Raw genomic sequence first — 20538 nt, 5'->3', positions numbered from 1 at the left:
GCCTTCTGTCCCTAACCTTGAGTATTGCCTGTTCCTGTTTGCCTGTGGCTGTGTGGCGTCCTCCGGCACTCCGTGAGTGCTACTGGCATGATCTTACCTGCTGCCTTCTGTGTCATCAGTGACCCTGAGCCCTGCCTGTTGCCCTATGCATTCTGCCTATACCTGTTCAGTTCCCTTGTGGACTATATAATAAAGATCATTTAAAACTGCTCACTGGTGTTCTGTGCTGCTATTGGGTCCTACCACCTCCACCTGTTACAGCACATGCACATAAAAATATCAATTTCACACTTAGAAATTGCACACATACAGTGGTGATACACACATGGTATCTAAATGATGACATGTATACAAAAGTGCTAAGGTATGTTATGGAAAAGACGGTATAAAAACATGCATTGTATACTATACTCATTTGAAAATGTGTAAATGTTTCAAAAAAGTGTGCAAAAATAAAGAGTATAAGGCAAACATGTCTGTAACTGTATTTACATTTTATTACCAGCAGATTTAATTAAATATCCACCCAAATTGTTATTGAGTAAAAGCTTACAAAATGTTTCTCAGTGTACTTTAACATGTTTAGTAGAAACATATGACAAGACCCATTTCATCCAAGATATACAATAATTATAATGTTCAATTACTCATAATCATTAAGACTCATCCTGTCAGAAATGAAAACGGTGGATATTTTGCTGGAGTGATTTGGTTCCTACTGCTAAGTTTGGAAATGTTGTTTACCACTTTACAATAAAATCTGCACCTTCCCTTTTTTACCATTGAGGTCAAGGAGGCCTCTTCAAAAATGAAAACCAGATGTTAACCCTAGAGTGAGGGTCTCCAAATACTGCCCTAGTATGAGACAGGAATGCATTTTTTCAGGGCAGCTTTTCAGTAAACAAGATGTGTGTACAAAGTTTGCAATACTCATTAACATCAGCATGTAAATCTTTATCAGGTCAGTTTATGTCAGATGACACTGACTCAGTCTTTACATTGATTACGTATTTATCACAGAATTAATTCTAAATCCATTAATTGGTGTTTACATCAGGGAATGGCTTTGCCTCATCTTATCTTTTTGACATGGTTAAGAGACATAGGTGTCTGCTAGATCCTGTGGCTCAAACCTCCCGATTGTTCCTGAGGTCAGAACTATAAGGCAGGGAGGGGCAGATTACATTATTACACCCAAGATGCATCTTTTTTACCAGTGAAGTATTTTTAAGTGAAGGTTGTTTTTATCTTGCCTTATCCTGTTTTATTTGAATCTTCATTTATTTTATTGTTTTATCATAAATGCTGTGATCATCAGCTTTTATGTCAAGCACTTTGTGTTGCATTATGCTATAAAAATAAAGTGTATAATTATTATTATTGTTAGTAGTTGGGTTCTTCCACAAAATCTACTTTTACGAAGCTTATACATTTTCAGTTTTTATTGACACAGTCTGAAAGATGACAATTCTACTTTATGTTTATTATTGAGGTTGTAGTGACAGATGGTGGTGTACTGTAGTCCATTATATTGTATGGTGTTCTTAATATTTTGTCCACTCAATCAACATACACGAAGGGGACAAAATATTAGGAACACTTTTCATATATAACTGACTGTACATTGTAATATAATATAGTAAAATATAGTAAAAACACACAGAAAAATAGCAACATCCGCACAAACCTGCATTATACATGATGTGGTAGATATATCTTAAGTATTTGCACTAGAGAATAATTTAATAATAATCTAATTTCAGAGTGAAATATTTGGTTTGAAGGCTGTATAACTGAATCTTCAGATGTTTTGTCATATGTATTCATGTCCTCTGAAGAAAAAACAGGCCGTCCAGTGTTGCTTTGTCTCACTGGAGGGCGCTAACACAAAGCACCAGGTGGTTCAGGGAACAACTCGAGACAGGAGGAGGCCATTCTAGCCTGTTTTAGCTGCTGTTAGCTACCCGGCGGCTAACGAGCAAGCTAAAACACCAATTCGTCTTCATGTCGCCTGTCTTATCAAGTGATGGCCAGAGAAGGATATTCACAAATCGAAGCTGGTGAGTACCGATGGACAAAAACATGTTAGCACTTCCAATATGTTGTAGTTGTGTGCTAACCCGAAGCTAGCTAAGGTTAGCTCAATAGAAACATCAGATAGCAGCACTAACCAGGCTATAATACATCTGCGTTTCCTTTCAGAGCTGTATTACCTCATTGCCAGGTTTCTGCAGTCTGGACCTTGTCAAAAAGCAGCACAGGTAACACTTTCTACTATAACTTAGATACGAGCTGAAAAAGGCTGTTAAACCGTGCAGATGCGTAGCTAGCTGCTAACCCTCCTCTCTCTGTGTTGTTAGATACTGATTGAGGAGCTGGAGGAGTATGAGGTACGAACAGCTGCACCTTTTGGTTTATTCTCATGTCTGGTTTCCGTATTGCCTCCTATTTTGTGCGCAACTTTTCAGTAATTTTGAACTGGCGTTTGTTCCCGAGCCGGGGCGACACCGGCAGTTCTGTGCTATCTCTTAAAACCAGCTTGTCTTTTTTCAACTTTAGTTGGTCCCGCAGCGATGGAGCTGGGACGGACACAAAAACAAACGGACCTTCCACGACTGGGTGAGTGTGAATTGGCTTAATTAACTTTTTAATCAAACGAAGCGTGCGACTTCTGTTTTTATCGACAATATGTATTTTATGCGGATGTTTATATTTTAACTTAGTTGGCCATTTAGACGATCGATTTATTGGATTTTTATGAGTTTGGGTTTATATTAAGACATTTTAAACATTTATATCAGTATAGGCCTGTTGATAAATAACTGTGTACAGGCTTTGCTATTGTGTGGGCCAGTAGGAGGAGAACATAGATATGAGGAGGGCCGTGATTGGCTGAACCAGAAGAAGGGCGCTGCCAATCTTCTCTTGGAGCCAATGAGTGCGCGGTTAAAAGAGATTCTTTTGATTGGCTGTGAGCTTCTCTGTCCCTCCCTCCTCTATCTGGACTGTGCTGCACTGTAAAACTCATGATAAAAGTTATAATCATTTTCATGTATAAACAGGGAGGGAAGAACATAACAAACTGTAAAGAGGTTTCTTATTACTGCATTGCTGGGTAGTAATGTAATATTTATTGTAGGCTGTGACTAATCAGAATCATTATTTAGCCATTTCTTGTATGTTTACACAAGAAATTTTACTAGTGTAGTAACTCTCAATTTATTTACACAAAATAACAACACCACAATCTTCAGAGATATACACAAGGAATGACTATATAACTGAAACCATTTGTGAACTATAAACAGGATGTAGATAGTGCAAGAAGTGATGAGATAAATATTAAAGGTTGAAAAATAAGTGACTTTATATACTTATAAATGGTGGTTGTGTACAGTATTTACAGGTTGTTCAAATATATAGTAGTGAGTGAAATGTATTCCACATTTTGTATTTATGACTAAAATAAATATATATAAGTTGTAGGTGTAGTGGGTATTATAGTGTTTCAGGGTTATTGCACAGACAGTGCCTGAGTTAACGAGAGGGCAAAAACTGTTCCTGTGTCTGGTGGTTTTGGTGTACTGTGTTCTATAGCACCTACCAGAGGGGAGAAGTTGGAACAGGTTATGTCCAGAGTGTGAGGGGTCAGCAATGATTTTCCCTGCCAGTGTCCTGACTCTGGAGGTGTACAGGTCCTGGATGGTGGGCAGGTTGGCACCAATAATCTTTTCTGCAGACCTGACTGTCTGTTCTAGGCTGTTCCTCAACACCGAGGCAGCCATTTGCATCACCATCTAACTAGTGATTATATTCATTATCTATATTCATCTGTGGATTATTTTTCTCGATGAATCAATTAGTTGTTTGTTCCGTAATATGTCAGACAATTGTGAAAGACGTAGATCACTGTGTCCCAAAACCCAAGGTGATGTCCTTTTAGATATCTTGTTTTTGACTACAACCCAAAGATATTCAGTTTACTATCATAGAAGGCTGAAGAAACCACAAAACATTGACATTTGAGAAACTGGAATCAAATCTTGGACATTTGTTTACTTAAAAAAAAAAAAAAGACTAAATGAGTAATCTATTTTCAAATTAGTTGGGTAGCTAATGGATTAATCATGGCTCTAATTAAGTAGATATTCCTACTTAAACTCCTATATCCTTTCATATTTACATATTATAATGGACTTTATTGATTGAACTTATACTATTGTGTTTGTGTCTGTTTGTATAATTATTTATATACTTGTCTGTGACTCCTACAGGTGATTTTGAACCAGCACATTCCTGCAGACTACTTGCTGCACATCTGTCAGCGGATAGGTCCACTTATAGAGAAGGAGATCCCACCTAGTGTCCCGGGAGTCCAAACACTTCTGGGGCTGGGAAAACAGTCCTTGCTTCGTACCACCAAAAGTGAGACCCATTTCCCTCCCATTCATCATTGTTCTTTGCTCTCTGTATTTTTGGACATGCCAATCTTGTTGTCATTTTTAGATGTATTGTTTTTCTGTGGTTTCTTGTCAGTAGATATGTTTTCATGTCAACAATCATTATTTTTTCTAATTTACTGCTTGTCAAATTTAGGTTGTAGCCACAAAGTATGCAGTGGCTCCGCTGTTGCTGCACTCCACCGAGGACGTCCACCAGAACCTCCGGTCAGCAATGGAAACTCTCCCAGTGTTGGTGTGTGAAATTATTTAAATTTATTTAAATCTATTCCAATTAAGCGGACCCAAAACAGAACCTGAAATGAAGGATGCTCTGTGGAGTTTTATTGTAAACAAACAACATGTCTGTTTACATTCTGTGTCAGTCATTAAAATCCATTCTGTGTATCCTTCAGACTTACCAAACATGCTGAATAATTCCCAAATTGATTACATCTGTGTATACTTGCTTGGAATCCTTTTCTTTCCTGCCTTTGTTGGCACATTGCAGCATTTCTTGGTGTTACCCATCTGTAGCTCAGTTGAATAGTGTCAAAACATTAGCATGGGTATCACAATATCATATTAAATATGCTCCAGAGCACTACTAGTGGTCAAAAACTAACAGCCCATTGCTCTTATTAATCATTCTCATGTCTCTTTACATCAAGTGTCCATCATGGGTGCTCGCCAGGCCACAGGCACAGCTCGTTTTGGCCAGGTCCTTCCGTCTTCCTCCTACCAACACATGAAGATACACAAACGTATCCTCGGTCATCTTTCTTCAGTCTACTGTGTAGCCTTTGACCGCACCGGCCGTCGAATATTTACGGTGAGTAATGATTCCTAGGCCAGATGGTTATTGCAAAGTGGCATTGTTTGCTAAAGATAAACGGCTAATCTTTCCATCAGCAAATCCATTCATGTGACAAACTGACAAACAATCTGCTGTTGCTCAGAATCTATTTTAAAATACTTTTATGGGGGTTTTCCAAATTGGTGCCTTATTAGGCAGGTAATAACATTAGCCAACTACGGTATGATGAAGTTACCTTAACTTTTAGAAATTGAAACTGAATTTCGTTTCGTAATCTACAGTTACTCCACGTCTGCAGTAGGTTTATGTCACATCAGATGCAGTGACCTCTTGTGGTATTTAGATGATTACGCCAGGACACAGCAGCTGGGTTCAGAGTAAACCACAAAGGCACAAAATGATAATAACATAACAACCCTTTAGTTATCTCAGTAGAGTAAAAAAGCCAGGAGTATGTCGTCATTGGACTCAGAAGGGGAGACTGTATTTACTGAAAGCATAGTATGTATCAAACTTGAAATTTAGCGTTTCAATTAGTGTTTTTGTTTTTTTTCACCTGACACCATGACATGATTATCACGATGAAATGGCCTTTTTGTCAACAGCTTCACGGAGCTAGATGATAAGTAAGTGTCTTCTTTACATGAGGCTAATGTCTTACATTTTTTAGGGTTCTGATGACTGCCTGGTAAAAATCTGGGCCACAGATGATGGCCGTCTCCTTACAACACTGCGTGGCCACTCAGCAGAGATCTGTGACATGGCCGTCAACTACGAGAATACCCTCATCGCCTCGGCCAGCTGCGACAAAGTCATCAGAGTTTGGTGTTTACGTACCTGCGCCCCCATTATCGTTCTGCAGGCCCACGCTGCCTCCATCACATCTATAATGGTGAGACGGATTCATTTTGAGTTCAGCTTTAACTTCCTGGAACGTAAAGCTCAAAACAGCTGATTTGGCCAGTAAAAGTCTTTAGTTTTTAGAGGGAAAATGATTTCACTTTAGGTCTATAAGTCTAATATTAACCTAATAACGAAGGTTTTCTGCTTCAGGTCAACTTTCACAGCATCAGTTGTTTAATACCATATTGCTGTTGTGGTCAATGATGCTTGTGACTAACACCGACTTTCTCCTTTTTTAGTTTTGTCCGGCAGTAAAAGGGACAACACGGTACCTGGCCTCCACAGGTGCAGACGGCATGGTGTGTTTCTGGAAGTGGCACTCACTCAGCATGAAGTTCAAGTAAGTATTTGAGACATCTGCGGTAGTTGCCACTCTTTTTTTTAAATCATGGAAATACTTCAGCTTTTTGTTTCTTTTTCTTTCTTCCTTCCTCAGTGAACAGCCAGTCAAATTTGTTGAGCGGTCACGTCCAGGTGTGCAGGTCTCTACTTCCTCCTTCAGCAGTGGTAAGTGCATTTCATTGCCTGGCAACATTTCATTGTCCAACACATAACAAAACACTGTTGTTGTAAGTCTCTTTTTAACAGTCCCAATTGCTAAAAGTTAAACAAATCCAATGTTTCTGTTTTATAATTGTTTTATAATAAGCATTAGTATTAGCTTATTGCAACAAATACAGTACCATCACAAGTTTGGACACACTTGCCCATTCACTTAAATGAGAAAGTGTGTCCAAACATCCCACTGGTACTGCAGACAAGGGCTGTGTCCTAAATCACTCACTACTCCATATATAGTGCACTACATAGTGAGTATGCCATTTTGTAGTGCTGTCCGAATGTCTGGTGGGAATTCTTATACCGTATATAGCAGAGGTGGCAAACTCATTTTCATTCAAGGGCCACATACAGACCAATTAGATCTCATGTGGGCCGGATTATAGGAAGGAAGGAAGGAAGGAAGGAAGGAAGGAAGGAAGAAAGGAAAGACAGGAAAGACAGATGGAAGGAAGGAGGGAAGAAAGGTAGGAAGGACAAGTGGAAGGAAGGAACGAAGTAAGGAAAAAAGAAAGGGAGGAAGGACAGAAAGAAGGAAGGACAGAAGGAAGAAAGGGAGGAAGGACGGAAGGAAGGAAGGACAGAAGGAAGAAAGGGAGGAAGGAGAAGTGGAAGGACGGACAGAAGGAAGGATAGAAGGAAGGATAGAAGGAAGAAAGGGAGGAAGGACAGACAGACGGAAGGAAGGAAGGAACAAAGAAAGGAAAAAAGGAAGGTAGGAAGGACAGATAGAAGGAAGGAAAAGACCACAGGAAGGAAACTGGGCCGTATTGCACCCCTCAATGGGCCGGTTCTGGCCCACGGGCCGCATGTTTGACACCCCTGCTATATAGTGTACTCAAAGTATCCCACAATGCATTGCGAAAAGTAGTGAACAACCGATGGTCACTAACCAAGCAATATTTACCATCATGCATTGACATAATGAACAGCGCCTGAGTAATGTCTGAAAGTGCTTTTTTCTTTGTGCTGATGAGCTCCCTATATAGTGTGTGAATGAGTGAGTGATTTCTGACACAGCGAGGGACTCTCAGTGTGAGAATATCATTTGAGTGACAGTATAACTGCTGGAAAATAACTGAATGCATACATATAATGAAGAGAGGACTGCTAATGTTGCCCATCTGAATGAATTTATCGTAAACATTGTAACTTTTTGCAAACTGGGATTTCTTTTGATATTTTGTTTTAAGATAGAGAGGGAATGTAATGAGAAAATATGTAAATAGTCACAGGAGTAGAGGATCTGCTTTAATTTCATTCTATGTTTATTTTAAATAGGTGGTATGTTCATGGCTACTGGTGGCACTGATCATATGATCAGGGTTTACTACCTTGGTGCTGAAACTCCTATGAAGGTCTCTGAGATGGATGCTCATACGGTAAGAAAAAGATCCATCATTGTTGTTTTAAAGTTTTACTCTTAAAACCTCATTTAAACAAGTTCTTTTTAACTTTAATATATGTCTTCTTTTTCTGTCTTTTAGGATAAAGTTGTAGTAGTCCAGTTTAGCAATAACAGCGACAGCCTAAGGTTCGTGAGCGGCAGTCGTGATGGCACAGCCAGGATCTGGCATTACCAGCAACAAGAGTGGAAGAGTGTCTCTTTAGACATGGCTGCCAGGCTGCCTGGGTAATAGAGTAAACAGTTTCAGTTCCTATTGTTTCCTGTTGCCATTTCTGTCTCCGTGAATTGTGAGTCATGATATTTGATATGTGATATTTTCCTTCCAGGAGTTCTGTTGCCAATGGAGATGATAAAACCAAGCTGGTTGTGACCATGGTGGCCTGGGACCGAGCGGATCACACCATCATTACAGCGGTTTCAAACTACCTGCTCAAAGTGTGGAACACAACTACTGGACAGCTGCTGCATGTTTTATCTGTGAGTGCAGCTCCTTCAAGAGGAAACAACAAATTCATTACACATCTGTTTTTGACTAATTGTGTCACGAACCACTCTGAATGTTTCTCTTTCTGTTCAAGGGCCATGACGATGAGGTGTTTGTGATGGAGGCTCACCCATTCGACTCCCGCATCATGCTATCTGCCGGTCACGATGGCAACATTTACATCTGGGACCTGACCAAGGGAGCTAAGATCCGCAACTTCTTCAACATGGTAACTGAGAATCATTAAAAACCACCAGTGGTGTTTTTGTTTTTCACGCTATCTTTAAGTTTAATGAAATTATTTGTTTCCAGATCGAAGGACAAGGCCACGGTGCTATTTATGACTGCAAGTTCTCAGCTGATGGGCAGCATTTTGCCTGCACTGATTCCCACGGACATTTGCTCATCTTTGGCTTCGGTTGCAGCAAACCATATGAGAAGGTAAGCGTTTGTTGCCACATATTTACCCTCCACCAAGGGTGCAGAAGTAGAGAGTTTAAGGGGCCATTGGTCTCACTTTACCGTCCTCCCTTCTTTTAAAGTTGCGAGTCACTGTATCCCTGCAAATGCCCGTATATTGCAACACTTTACAGTAAAAAGACATTTTAAGCATTCCTGTCCACTCATTAGATAAAATAAAGTAGGCATACATAAAATAGGTGGAATATTTGGAATGACATGGCATGGACAGGCAACCAGCCAGTCAACACAGTGAACGGGTTCATTCATGATATGTCTTTGAAATAATAGATCCAAAGCATTTCCTCTTAGAGTAAAGGCAATTAAGAGTTTTATTAGGCTGTAGCCTAGAAGCAACATTTTTCTAGTTTATCGTTAAACAAAGACAACATCAACATTCCTGTTATCTGCTTGCTGTTACTCAACTGCAGAAATTTACAGTCCTGTAAACTCATAATTTGGGGTAATTGAAGAAAAAGCTTATCTAATCCCTCAGCACGAGTTAGCTGCTTTTTGTTTGGAATTATATTGCAACCACGTGGAGAAAGCTATAGTTGCTCCATAAAAGTTTAGTGACAGTCTCTGGTCTATCTACTACTACACACACATGCACACACACACACACACACACACACATTTTTTTGGACCTGTACTTCAGCAATGAAGTGAAATCAATACAGCTAGACTGCTTGGTGGATTTGTAGTTACACACACTGTTCTTTAATCTTAAGACCTGAATTTAAGCCCCAATGATCCAGCAGCAGTTTTAACTTTCTTTATCTCACTGTTAACACAAAACTATTCTTCATCCCCTCCAGATTCCTGATCAGATGTTTTTCCACACGGACTACCGACCTCTTATTCGTGATGCTAATAACTACGTCCTGGATGAGCAGACGCAGCAGGCCCCACACCTCATGCCTTCACCTTTCCTGGTGGACGTCGATGGGAATCCTCACCCTCCTCACTACCAGCGCCTGGTGCCAGGAAGAGAGAACTGCAAGGAGGACCAGCTAGTACCTCAACTAGGATACATGGCAAACAGTAAAACCCTCTTGCTCATTACTCAAATCATTGAAAACGCTAGTTTTAATTTAGGAAATATCACTGACAGTTTGTCAAGATCTTGTTTGCCCTAAGCTCTGCCTCTTTTTGTCGCTTTGTAGGTGAAGGAGAGTTGGTTGAGCAGGTACTTGGCCAGCAAACAGGGGAGAACAGAGAAAGCCTGTTGGACAGTCTCATCAGACAGTTGCAGGACGAGCAGGATGAGCGTCAGAACCCAGAAGAGCAGGCTGAGGAGGAAGAAGAAGGTATGTTTTACTTTTCAAAGAAACCATTTGGAGTTAAACCTATCATCAAACAAATAGCAGCTTTTGATTGATTTGAGAGGAGTGGTAACTAGGGATGGGCATTTGAATACATTTTCTTGATCGATCATGGGGAAAATTAATGATCAATTTACCGATTAATCATTATCTTTTATCTTAAAAATGCCATGATACGGGACGCTTGTAAAAGCAGCTGAGCCCAAAGCTCAGAGCCAAACCTCTTCACACATCAATCAACACAGCACTCTTAAACACAATTGAGCCACTTTAAGAAACACTTCAAATCTAATAACAACTTCCCGGACTGTCAGTTTTTGCCAAAATATAACGTTAAAGAACTCCAAAATGCGTCGAGCCGAGAGACTTCATATTTGTCATGTTTCTGTATTATCAAATGTAACCAAATTTTTTTTGTTTTTTAGCTGGTGATGCAGAAGACTTGGTGCCATCCTCTCCAACTGCTGAAACCCGCAGGAGTGGGCAGGTGGACGGGGTGTGGCAGATGCAGCATAATGCCCTGCGCAGTCAGGTGGCCACTGAGAGGGACCTGCTGGCCTGGAGCCGCAGAGTGGTGGTCAATGAAGTGCCACATGGGACATTCAGGTGAGGCAGATGGAGAGAATGTCATTAGACAAAACAGTTTCTTTTATTTTTTTGGTAGTAATTGTGTATATTTGATGATGGAAATGATTACCTTTTCATCAGAGTTATGGAGGAGTGCAGACGAGCCAAAGCCGACATGGAATGTTCTCTGTACAATGCCGAAAGGAGGAAGAAACCAGTGAACTGCACACCCAAGGTTTGTGCCATCTACACATTATTCTTTACTTCACAGTTGTTCTCAAAAATTACAAAATACAATCCATGCCAGTTTCTGCTCCGCTCATTTTTCCTTTTTCCTCCGTCTGCACTTTACAGACCGATCTGCTGACCACGCGCCTGCGCTCCCTGCGGCCGACAAAGAAGAAGCAGCAGCAGCACGCCTATCAGACCCGCTCAGCTCAAGTCCGCCGTCCCAGGAACAGGAGTCGAAATTCCAACAACCGACGCAATTCTGACAGCCAAGTAGACTCAGACAGCGATAGAGATGTACGTCTCATCTCTCTACACTTCACATCCACACATAATACATGTGTGCACGTGTAAAGAATTTCAAAAACACACCCTTGAGAAAGTTTGACAATAATCTGGATATTTTGATTTTATATCAGGTCAAATTAAATGCTGGAAATAGTACACTAATAAAATCACCCAAAAAGAATTTGAAAAAATACCATCAAATCAGAGAGGTTCATGCAGCAAGCACTGCATCCGTAATGATAAAGGTGTTTTTTGTCTGTGTTGACAGGCAACGGAACAGGCGGAGCCCAGCGATGCTTCCTCTGATGGTGAAGCTCGGTGGCAGAGTGAGAGCAGCTCCAGGTAAGTATCTTTTGACTGAATCACGTTTTCGGAGACACAGTTAAAATATATTTACCCATCTAACAACACCCCTCCGTCACTCTCTCCCAGTGACTCCTCCAGTGAATATTCGGATTGGACCGCCGATGCTGGGATCAACCTTCAGCCACCGAAGCGAACGACCAGGAGGCCTGTTAAGCGCCCAGAATACAGCAGCTCTGAAGAGGAGGAAGGAGAAGACAAGGCAAACGAGGCCCAGACGAGGGAAAATGAGAAGAGGAAGAAGCCCAAGGAGACCAAACAAGTGAGCTAACATCACCTGTAGTTATTTCTTTCGTCCTGTACTTCAAAACTTGCGTTCTAACAAATGATATTTACTTAGAAACCCACATCCTCTCTGGCTGGACTTGATGCGGAGGAATGGTTGCCACCAGCTTGGATAATGGAAACCATCCCACACCGCTCCCCTTTTGTTCCACAGATGGGAGATGAGGTAGGGAGTGACCTTCTCAGCATCATATTGTCTTCATGATGTCTTTTGACTAGTCAATATTTATTTGTTAATTGTGTTGTTACACTTTGTTCTTGATCGTCCCGTCTTCTTCCTCCAGCTTATCTACTTCAAACAGGGCCATCAGGCATATGTCCGGGCTGTCCGCAGGGCCAAAGCATACAGCATCAACCCTCAGAAACAGCCTTGGAACAAACTCAACCTCAGGGTGAGGCTCTTTTGTTGTTTCAAAGTTGAAGTGCAGAGTTATCAGGTTAACCACTACCTTCACACACAGTAGATATTCCAACAAGTCATATGACGGTATGTGACAGCAGTATGTAACATAAACCCCACAGTGCCTCTAACTCCATAACATCTATAGCATAGGAATGGGCTGACTGTGTGGCTATTGCCAACTATCATAGCATGATAGTTGGCAATAGGTCTGCTGGTTCTAGCATCTCTCATAAAGCTGTTGTGGCGTTGCTATGGATGGAAGAATCTTGCATCTGAATTCCACATTAGTGTGCAGAATGTGGCCGCTAATCGCCACTTATGGGATTTCACCTCAAATGAGCTACAACACCAAACTGTATTCACTGTATTAGCTGTAGTCCTTACTTGTTTTCATTCTTCATCTTTCTCATTCATCTCGAGTCTTATCTTCTATGGATTTTCTTGTGCCCCTCCAGGATCAGGAATCTGTGAAGGTTGTTGGAATAAAGTATGAAGTGGGACCTCCAACCCTCTGCTGCCTCAAACTGGCTTTCTTGGACCCAGTCTCAGGGAAGATGACCAATGAGTCTTTCTCCTTAAAGTGAGTATTTATACATACATATACATACACTAGATGACAGATGATCAGTTAATTTAAGCCCATGCATTTGACTACGTTTTTCATTCCCACACTCCTCAGGTACCATGACATGCCTGATGTCATAGATTTTCTGGTCCTGCAGCAGTTTTATAACGAGGCTAGAGAGCACAACTGGCAGCCAGGTAAGTCTGTCCCCAGCTCTTGCTTATTGTTTTGGACAGTGTCCTGTCCTTCACTTCAAAGGTCTTTCTCTCACTCTTCAGGTATGAGGTTCCGCAGCATCATTGACGACGCTTGGTGGTTTGGCTCTGTGGAGGACCAGGAGCCTCTGCAGCCAGAGTATCCAGATAGCCTGTTTCAGTGTTATGCAGTGAAGTAAGTTTTCTGTATCTCTCTAAGGTTTGTGGTGTATCCTCCACAGTAACGCAGCAGCACTACTTTCTGTTAATATCATGTTCTTCTTTGCTGACCTGGTCACTCAACATTAAATCAAATAAGTGATAATAATCTCTCATTAATGAATGTTCTTGTTTTATCAGGTGGGATAATGGTGAGCGGGAGAAAATGAGTCCCTGGGACATGGAACCTATTCCTGAGGAAGGTCAGTAGTATTAATATGAAAAATCCACCTGTTAATAAACCTGCACAGTTCATTTCTTAATATGATTGTCAGTTAGATCATAAACTGACAAGATGTGCACATTTTAAACACCATTGTACACCATAAACATTGTAGAGATACTTACAATACTGTATAACACACCCTTTCCTTTCAATATGGGCAATAAATACTTCATAAATGTAGATTTTTGCTCAAGAAATGGCTGATAAATTTCCCCTCCATTAAATTAGTTTGGAGATGAAATTGAAGTGCATTTTTATGAGTAGGGGTTCACAGTAGTTGTGAATCAGAGCAGCAGTTTCTTTCCTGTTCACTCCCATAACCTCATTAGAAATCACCATGAGGTAAAAGAAAGAAGCTGCTCAGAAAAGACATGCTGAGAGAACAAGACACAATCTCAAGTAAATAATGCGAGCATCCATCAAAACATTGCAAAATTGTATAATGAACTGTGACTATAGAGCAGTATGTTCATTAAAATGATCTGCACGTAAACAAAAGACAGGTGAACTTAGATAATATAACCCATATATATAAAAAATAGTTCAATATCTTATTCATTGATTCAGCTTACACACAGTATTTTATTTTTTATGAATTCCAGGGATTTTATTAAAAGCTCTAACTCTCTGTTGTCATCCCTAACAAAAAATAAAAAATCAGGAGCCATTCATCAGCTTCTGTTTTTTTCTTTGTCATCTAAAAAACTTCTCATGTAGAATAATGGTTTTATAAAGCACCGGCAAAATCACTTCAGTCATTCACCACAGGTTGAAGGTACTCAGGACTTAACATACTGCATAATTTCCTTTTCAAAAAGGTTAACCATGTGTTTTGTGGGCATAAGTGGTTTATCATTTCCTCATTTAGAGGCTTTGACCTGTTCATATATTCTTGAATAGTTGATTACCTTCTTTATCAAAGGACTTCATGACTTTACTTTTCTTTTCAAATGGCAGTGTTTCCATTTTGACAGCCAAACAGTCGATTCGTGTTTAAACTGGAACAGGCACGTCAATCTTAAAGTGTTACTTTTCACAATACTGACATTTTAATTTGCTCACAGCAGACGAATTCGATCCTTTCAATCCAGCAGCAATATAGTGATTTGTCCATAATTCATAGTAGCTTTTATATGTGCAGTCAATCAGCTAAATACTGCTTTAGTTTCTGGAAACCCTAACCCTGACCCTTACCCTTATTCTTCTCCGACTTTTGTTGTGCCATCAGCTGCATTGCCGGAACAGGTCGGTGATGGTGTAGAGGTGGCGGAGGAGGAGTTAAAGGCTCTGCTGTATACGCCTCAGGAAGGAGAATGGGGGGCTCACACACGGGACGAAGACTGTGAGAGAGTCATTGCAGGCATCGATCAGCTTCTTACACTGGGTAAGCCACTGAAAGTTGGATAACAGGTTCAGGAAAGTTCTGACCATGTTCGTCTCTGCCTGGTTTGATCTTCTTTTTCCTTCTTCTGTTTGTCCACAGATGTAGCCAAGGCATTTGCTTTACCTGTAAATCTGCGGGACTACCCTCTGTACTGCACTGCCGTGGCTTACCCCACTGACCTCAGCACCATCCGCAAACGACTGGAGAACCGCTTCCACAGGTGGAGCAGCACACGCAACCCAAACAGAAACGCACTGCCCCCTCCCCCCCCCCCCCCCCCCTCCACAAATACAAAATCTTGATACCGAAGTGTCAACATTTGCTGATATTCTTCTCTGCCGCAGGCGGATCTCTGCGTTAATGTGGGAGGTGCGCTACATTGAACACAACGCCCGCACTTTCAACGAGCCCCAGACCCCCATTGTAGCATCAGCCAAAGTGGTGACTGACGTTCTCCTCCGCTATATTGGGTAAGACTTCATGGTCCTTATGTTACAGCCGTCTCGTTACTGCTTTTAACGTTTTTAAAACAAACACGGGAGCATTGAATACTCCAACACGTCTGATTCCTTTGGTGCTCTGTCTCGCTCAGGGATCAGAGCTGCACAGACATCCTGGATCTGTATCACAAACTGAAGTGTGAGATCAGTAGTGGAGGAGAAGATGAGGTAAGGCTGAGTTGTGTAGAGCATACATTTAAAGGTATAGTTCAAGTGTTTGTTTTTTTTTGTTTTTTACTTTTGCCATAAATGGTAACATGGGGTTTGAATGTGTTCCTCTGCAGGGCGATTTGGATGTGGACTCTGACACTCCGGGGACATCTACAGGACATGGGGTAAGGAGACTCCAGTTTTTATGACATTTTTTAAACATCTGCAGTAGCTCTGGTCTCTGTGAGTTTTCGCTGTGTGTTAGAGCACTCTTTCTCTCTTCCAGGGAGCGAAGCGCGGTGTTGCTTTAGACGTGAAAGTGTGGCGAAATCAATGCCGAGAGCTGCTGCGTCGCATGATGGTCTCCCCTGATTCTGAACCATTCAGACAGCCTGTGGATCTTTTTGAGTATCCGGTAAAACTACCTCTTACAGCTAAAACGCTACCAAATTAGAAATAAATACAACATTAAAAAAAAAAAAAAAAGCAATCACATGAACATCTCTACTCTCTACCTTGTTTTTGTTCAGGACTATCGAGACATCATCGACACTCCCATGGATCTGGGTACAGTGTCAGAGGCGCTGGCTGTGGGAAATTACCAGGATCCGATGGAGTACGCCAAAGACATCCGCCTCATTTTCAGCAACTCTAAAGCGTACACACCCAACAAGAAATCACAGGTGAAGCAGCAGAGAATGAAGGAGTAAGGTTATCACGGCTGAGTTAAAACAAAAACAGACACACTGAACTTTTCTTGTTTCACATTCAGATCTACACCATGACCCTAAGCTTGTCGGCGTTCTTTGAAAAAAACATCATCTCCATCATCTCCGACTTCAAGTCCGCCCTTCAGAATGAACGGCGGGTTCGTCAGAGGATCAGTTACAGGAGTAGATTGCACAACGGAGGCAGCTCCCCGCCTAATAGTCCATCCCCGAGGTACCGAGCCTCATTCACAAACCTTTCACTCTATCAAATGATCGTTTTCATCCCGGTGCATGCGGTGTGTCTGCGGCTCCTGAAAATATCTCAGATGAGAGTCCTGTTTTACACTTTACAGTCATCTTTATAAATCTTAAAAATGGTGTTTATTGGTGTTTTTCTCCTTTAGTCTGGTCATTCAAACTTGGCTATAGAACTGTCACTAAACACCCTGGCATGCTACACTTATAAAATGCACTTCATTACTCATTACTATACTCTTCTTTACTCTCTTTCTGTATATTCAGCCCTAAAGGGAAGCACAAGTCAGGGAAGGTGTCAAAGCCGAAAAGATCCCGGACCACAAAGAAGAATCGTTCTCAGAGATCATATCAAGGTATGGCCGCTCTACTCCAGCTTGTGTCATTCAAGATCTTGCTTTATTAGAATTGGGGAAAATAAGTCTTAATCTCACCCAGAGACAGTGGTTCTACTGTAACCTCCTTGTGTTGTTAAGGTTATAAGCTGATCTCACCTGAGTGGCATCTTTAGCAGGGTTGAGTTATTCTCACTGCTGTCCCTCAGATAAATATAAAAAATAAAATCATCCATGTTAAAATGATTTTCCTTTACAAATATAGTATCAACACATGTTCAGCGATCCAGAAGTTGCTCATGAAAAGTAAAGTGATTTAAAGTCCAGATTGTTAATTAACACCGTGTTGTTGCTTTAGCTCAACAAAGCAGCAGTGTAGCAGAGGAAGAGGACATGCAGTCTTCTTCCCCAAGTTCAGGGACGAGCAGAAACCAACGGGTGACCCGCAGCCAAGCAACTCCAGTGAAGAAGTCAGGTATTAGAAACCATACAAACTAAAACGTATTCACATCCCGTCACGTCAAAACATTTTAACAGTTACAATTCAGAATTGAAGCAGTCTTCCTCTTGTGTTGCAGCAGGGCAACGGGGAAACTCCCATCTGAGTAACGGCTCCAGGCAGCGGCCAAGGCGAGAGGCGCCGAAGTCCGGCGACGATGACGACGACAAGGGGCAGTCAGGATCCTCCAGCTCCTCCTCGTCCTCGTCGTCGTCCGGCTCCTCGTCCTCGTCCTCGTCCTCCTCCTCGTCTGACAGCGAGAACGGCTCAGATTCCGAGATGGAGAAGTACGTGGAGGGGGGAGATCACGACTACAGCAAAGCCCCCTGCCTGTCGCTGCGCCTCTCAGCTAAGGGAAAGGTGGCGGCCTCAGGGAAAAGGAAACACAAAGGAGGAGGAGGAGCAGAGGAAGTTGCACAGAGACCTAAAAGAGCACGAGTGCAGCTGCCGGTACAGGAGGAGGAGGAGGAGGAGGAGGAAGAGGAAGATGAAGACGAAGAGGAGGAGGAAGAGGATGAAGAAGAACAAGAGGAGGAGGAAGAGGAAGAGGAGGAGGAGGAAGAAGAGCAGCAGCAGAAACAACAACAAGAGCTGCATGAAAAACCCGAAGAGGGAGAGGAAGAGAACGAGCAGGAGGAAGAGGACGAAGAGGGAGAGGAAGAGAACGAGCAGGAGGAAGAGGACGAAGAGGAGGAGGAGGAGCCTGAGGAGGAAGAGGAACCTGAGGAAGAGGAGGAGGACGATGACAACTCTGAGGTGCAGAGAGGGGCAGCAGCAGCAGCAGCTAACAGTCTGAGAAGTAGTCAGTGCAGGTCTCGGCGGGTCAGCACACGTAACCAGGGTCGCAGGACAGTTTTGTACAGGGACGAGTCAGAGGATGATGGCCATGGGTCAAAGGAAGACCCCCTCAACCTGGGCATGTCCCGCTCAGGACGGGTACGCCGTATGACTGAGAAAGCCCGTGTCAGCCACCTGATGGGCTGGAGTCACTGACACGTCGCCCCTTTTCAAACCTCAGCTATAAAAAAAAAAAAAAAGACAAACAGTTTAAATACGAGGAATACTGCAGGGATTTTTTTTTCTTTGTTTTTGTACAAGTGTGTATATATAAAATATATATATATGATTTTTCTTTTTATCTGAAACTGCTTTGACTCTCAAACTGATAGCTGGTGCTCATGACGTGTTGCCGGGGAGTTTTCCTTTCCCCGGCCGACAGAGCTACTGTTCAACACGGACCCTCTCCAACCGGACTAACTCACCTCGGCCTTACTGCTCGCTGGAGGAGCCTCTAGACACGGCACTGCTCCCTTCCTCCTCCTCCTCCTCTTCCCTTTTTTCCTCCTCCTTCTCTTCCTTGTGTCTCATCCTGTACTAAACACTATACCCCTCCTACTTCTACTCCTCTCATCCCTCTCACCCACAACTACTGCTCACCAAAGAAGGATGCAGAGATGCCAAAAATCGGTGCTCATATTTTAATTTTCAGTTCGTCAATGAAGAAACAAATCAAGAACTCTCTCTCTCGTGCTAGTGGTCGCTTGCTCGGTCATGACCGCCGTGAGACACAGGATCACTTAAGGTCACTGATGTCAACTTTTTCGGTACTTGGTATTTCCTCACTAACCACAAGCCTTAGTTTTCAGAGCGCAGGTCATTCAGATTTTGTCTTTTGTGTTTGTGGCTGGAGTCGAGACGAGTGGAGTTTGAGGAGTAGCAATACTGAAGAATCAGAGAGGCCTAAATCAGAGTACATTAGCAGCTCCTACAGCCCTTGTCACACAACTTGACCACCTTGGCCTGTGAATGTTTTCTCCTGCTTCCTTTTGGTGGTGTGGACTGTTTTTTTTTTAATTTTTTTAAATTTTATTTTATTTGTTGTTTTTTGGCTCTTTAATTCTGTTATTTAGTTAGAGCTGGGTGCTTTTTTAAAGGGTAAAAGTGATTTTTCTTTTTTGTCTTGGGTCAAAAAAAAAAAAGAAGAAAAAAAAGGAAAGCCACTGCATCCTGTTTGTATTTGTATGGCTGGGTTTTTTTTGTTTGTTTTTTTTTTCCCTGACGGATCACACGAATGGATCCACTTATTGTTGCTTCTGCGACACCTTCTTGGCAAAGGGTTCCCATGGCCAACTCTCTTCCACAGAAATATTTATTTTTCCATTGTATTATACTTTAACTGTCTCGTGCATTGATGGCGACGAGGAAAAAGGAAATATTTTGCACATTTATCTACTCCATGTGGCAGCTGAGTAATAAATATAACAGAGAAGGAGAAATGGGGACTAAACCTCTCATGAATTTTGTGTAAGAATGTTTTAAAAGTTTGAACAAATGAAACAGGATGTAACTATAGAAATCCCTTTTTCAACCTGTGGATAGTATTCAGAGCTCAAGGCCTCATCTGTTAGGCATCATGATTTCTGTCGGCTGAAAGCGGCAAAGTATCAGCCCTTTGTGTTATAATGTGTTGAGCCCCCCCTCTCCCCCCTTTCCTCGTTGAGCCATCTGTGGACTGATGGGTTTTCTAGCTTTTGGGTGGATCAACTGCACACATTGTGGCTTTTTTTAACCATGATATACTACAATCAGGTGTTTGAGTGGGTGTCAGATTCACTTTGTCTAGTTTTTCTCCTGAGTTTTATAACCCGTGACCGATCGGTTTGCATTTCTCAAGTCTCCCATCGGTCTCACGTCTAACTCCAAGCTGTCCCTCCCTCTCTCTTGCAAGAAAAGATGCATTTTTGTCGCACCAATCATGTTTACTTTAAAGCTTGTGCAGTCGTCAGTCAGGGAGAGGGACGGGGAGGGAGAGGGACGGGGAGGGAGGGGCGGGGGGATTTGAATTGAATTGAATTGAATCAGCAGTAGAGTCCAGTCAGGAGATGCCAGGAAAGCTGACTCACAAATAATCCTTTTTAACGCTGGGGGCTCAAATCCAAACCCACCTCCTCATCGCTCTGTGTGGTCACCTACA

General features: G+C 42.0%; 1 protein-coding gene across 1 annotated transcript; it reads left to right on the top strand.

Moving 5' to 3' along the window:
* Window positions 1-1915: 1915 nt before the first annotated feature.
* Window positions 1916-20037, top strand: brwd3 (bromodomain and WD repeat domain containing 3). The gene is made up of 39 exons (XM_053331517.1): window positions 1916-2060; window positions 2203-2261; window positions 2361-2390; window positions 2560-2619; window positions 4275-4425; window positions 4597-4695; window positions 5111-5271; window positions 5927-6148; window positions 6399-6499; window positions 6596-6666; window positions 7999-8099; window positions 8205-8350; window positions 8452-8602; window positions 8704-8838; window positions 8922-9050; window positions 9887-10112; window positions 10235-10378; window positions 10819-10999; window positions 11102-11195; window positions 11315-11485; window positions 11745-11818; window positions 11909-12101; window positions 12180-12290; window positions 12409-12516; window positions 12983-13107; window positions 13207-13289; window positions 13371-13482; window positions 13647-13708; window positions 14960-15115; window positions 15215-15335; window positions 15460-15585; window positions 15708-15783; window positions 15900-15950; window positions 16052-16180; window positions 16296-16448; window positions 16538-16707; window positions 16998-17086; window positions 17424-17540; window positions 17644-20037. The coding sequence occupies exons 1-39, from the start codon at window positions 2027-2029 to the stop codon at window positions 18555-18557; spliced, it is 5436 nt and encodes a 1811-aa protein (XP_053187492.1). The 5' UTR covers window positions 1916-2026; the 3' UTR covers window positions 18558-20037.
* The last annotated feature ends 501 nt before the right edge of the window (window positions 20038-20538 follow it).

Source organism: Scomber japonicus, chromosome 13, assembly GCF_027409825.1.
Source record: "Scomber japonicus isolate fScoJap1 chromosome 13, fScoJap1.pri, whole genome shotgun sequence".
NCBI classification, from domain to species: domain Eukaryota; kingdom Metazoa; phylum Chordata; class Actinopteri; order Scombriformes; family Scombridae; genus Scomber; species Scomber japonicus.
Note: the sequence above shows the minus strand (reverse complement) of the source record. Positions and strands in the feature narration are given on the sequence as shown.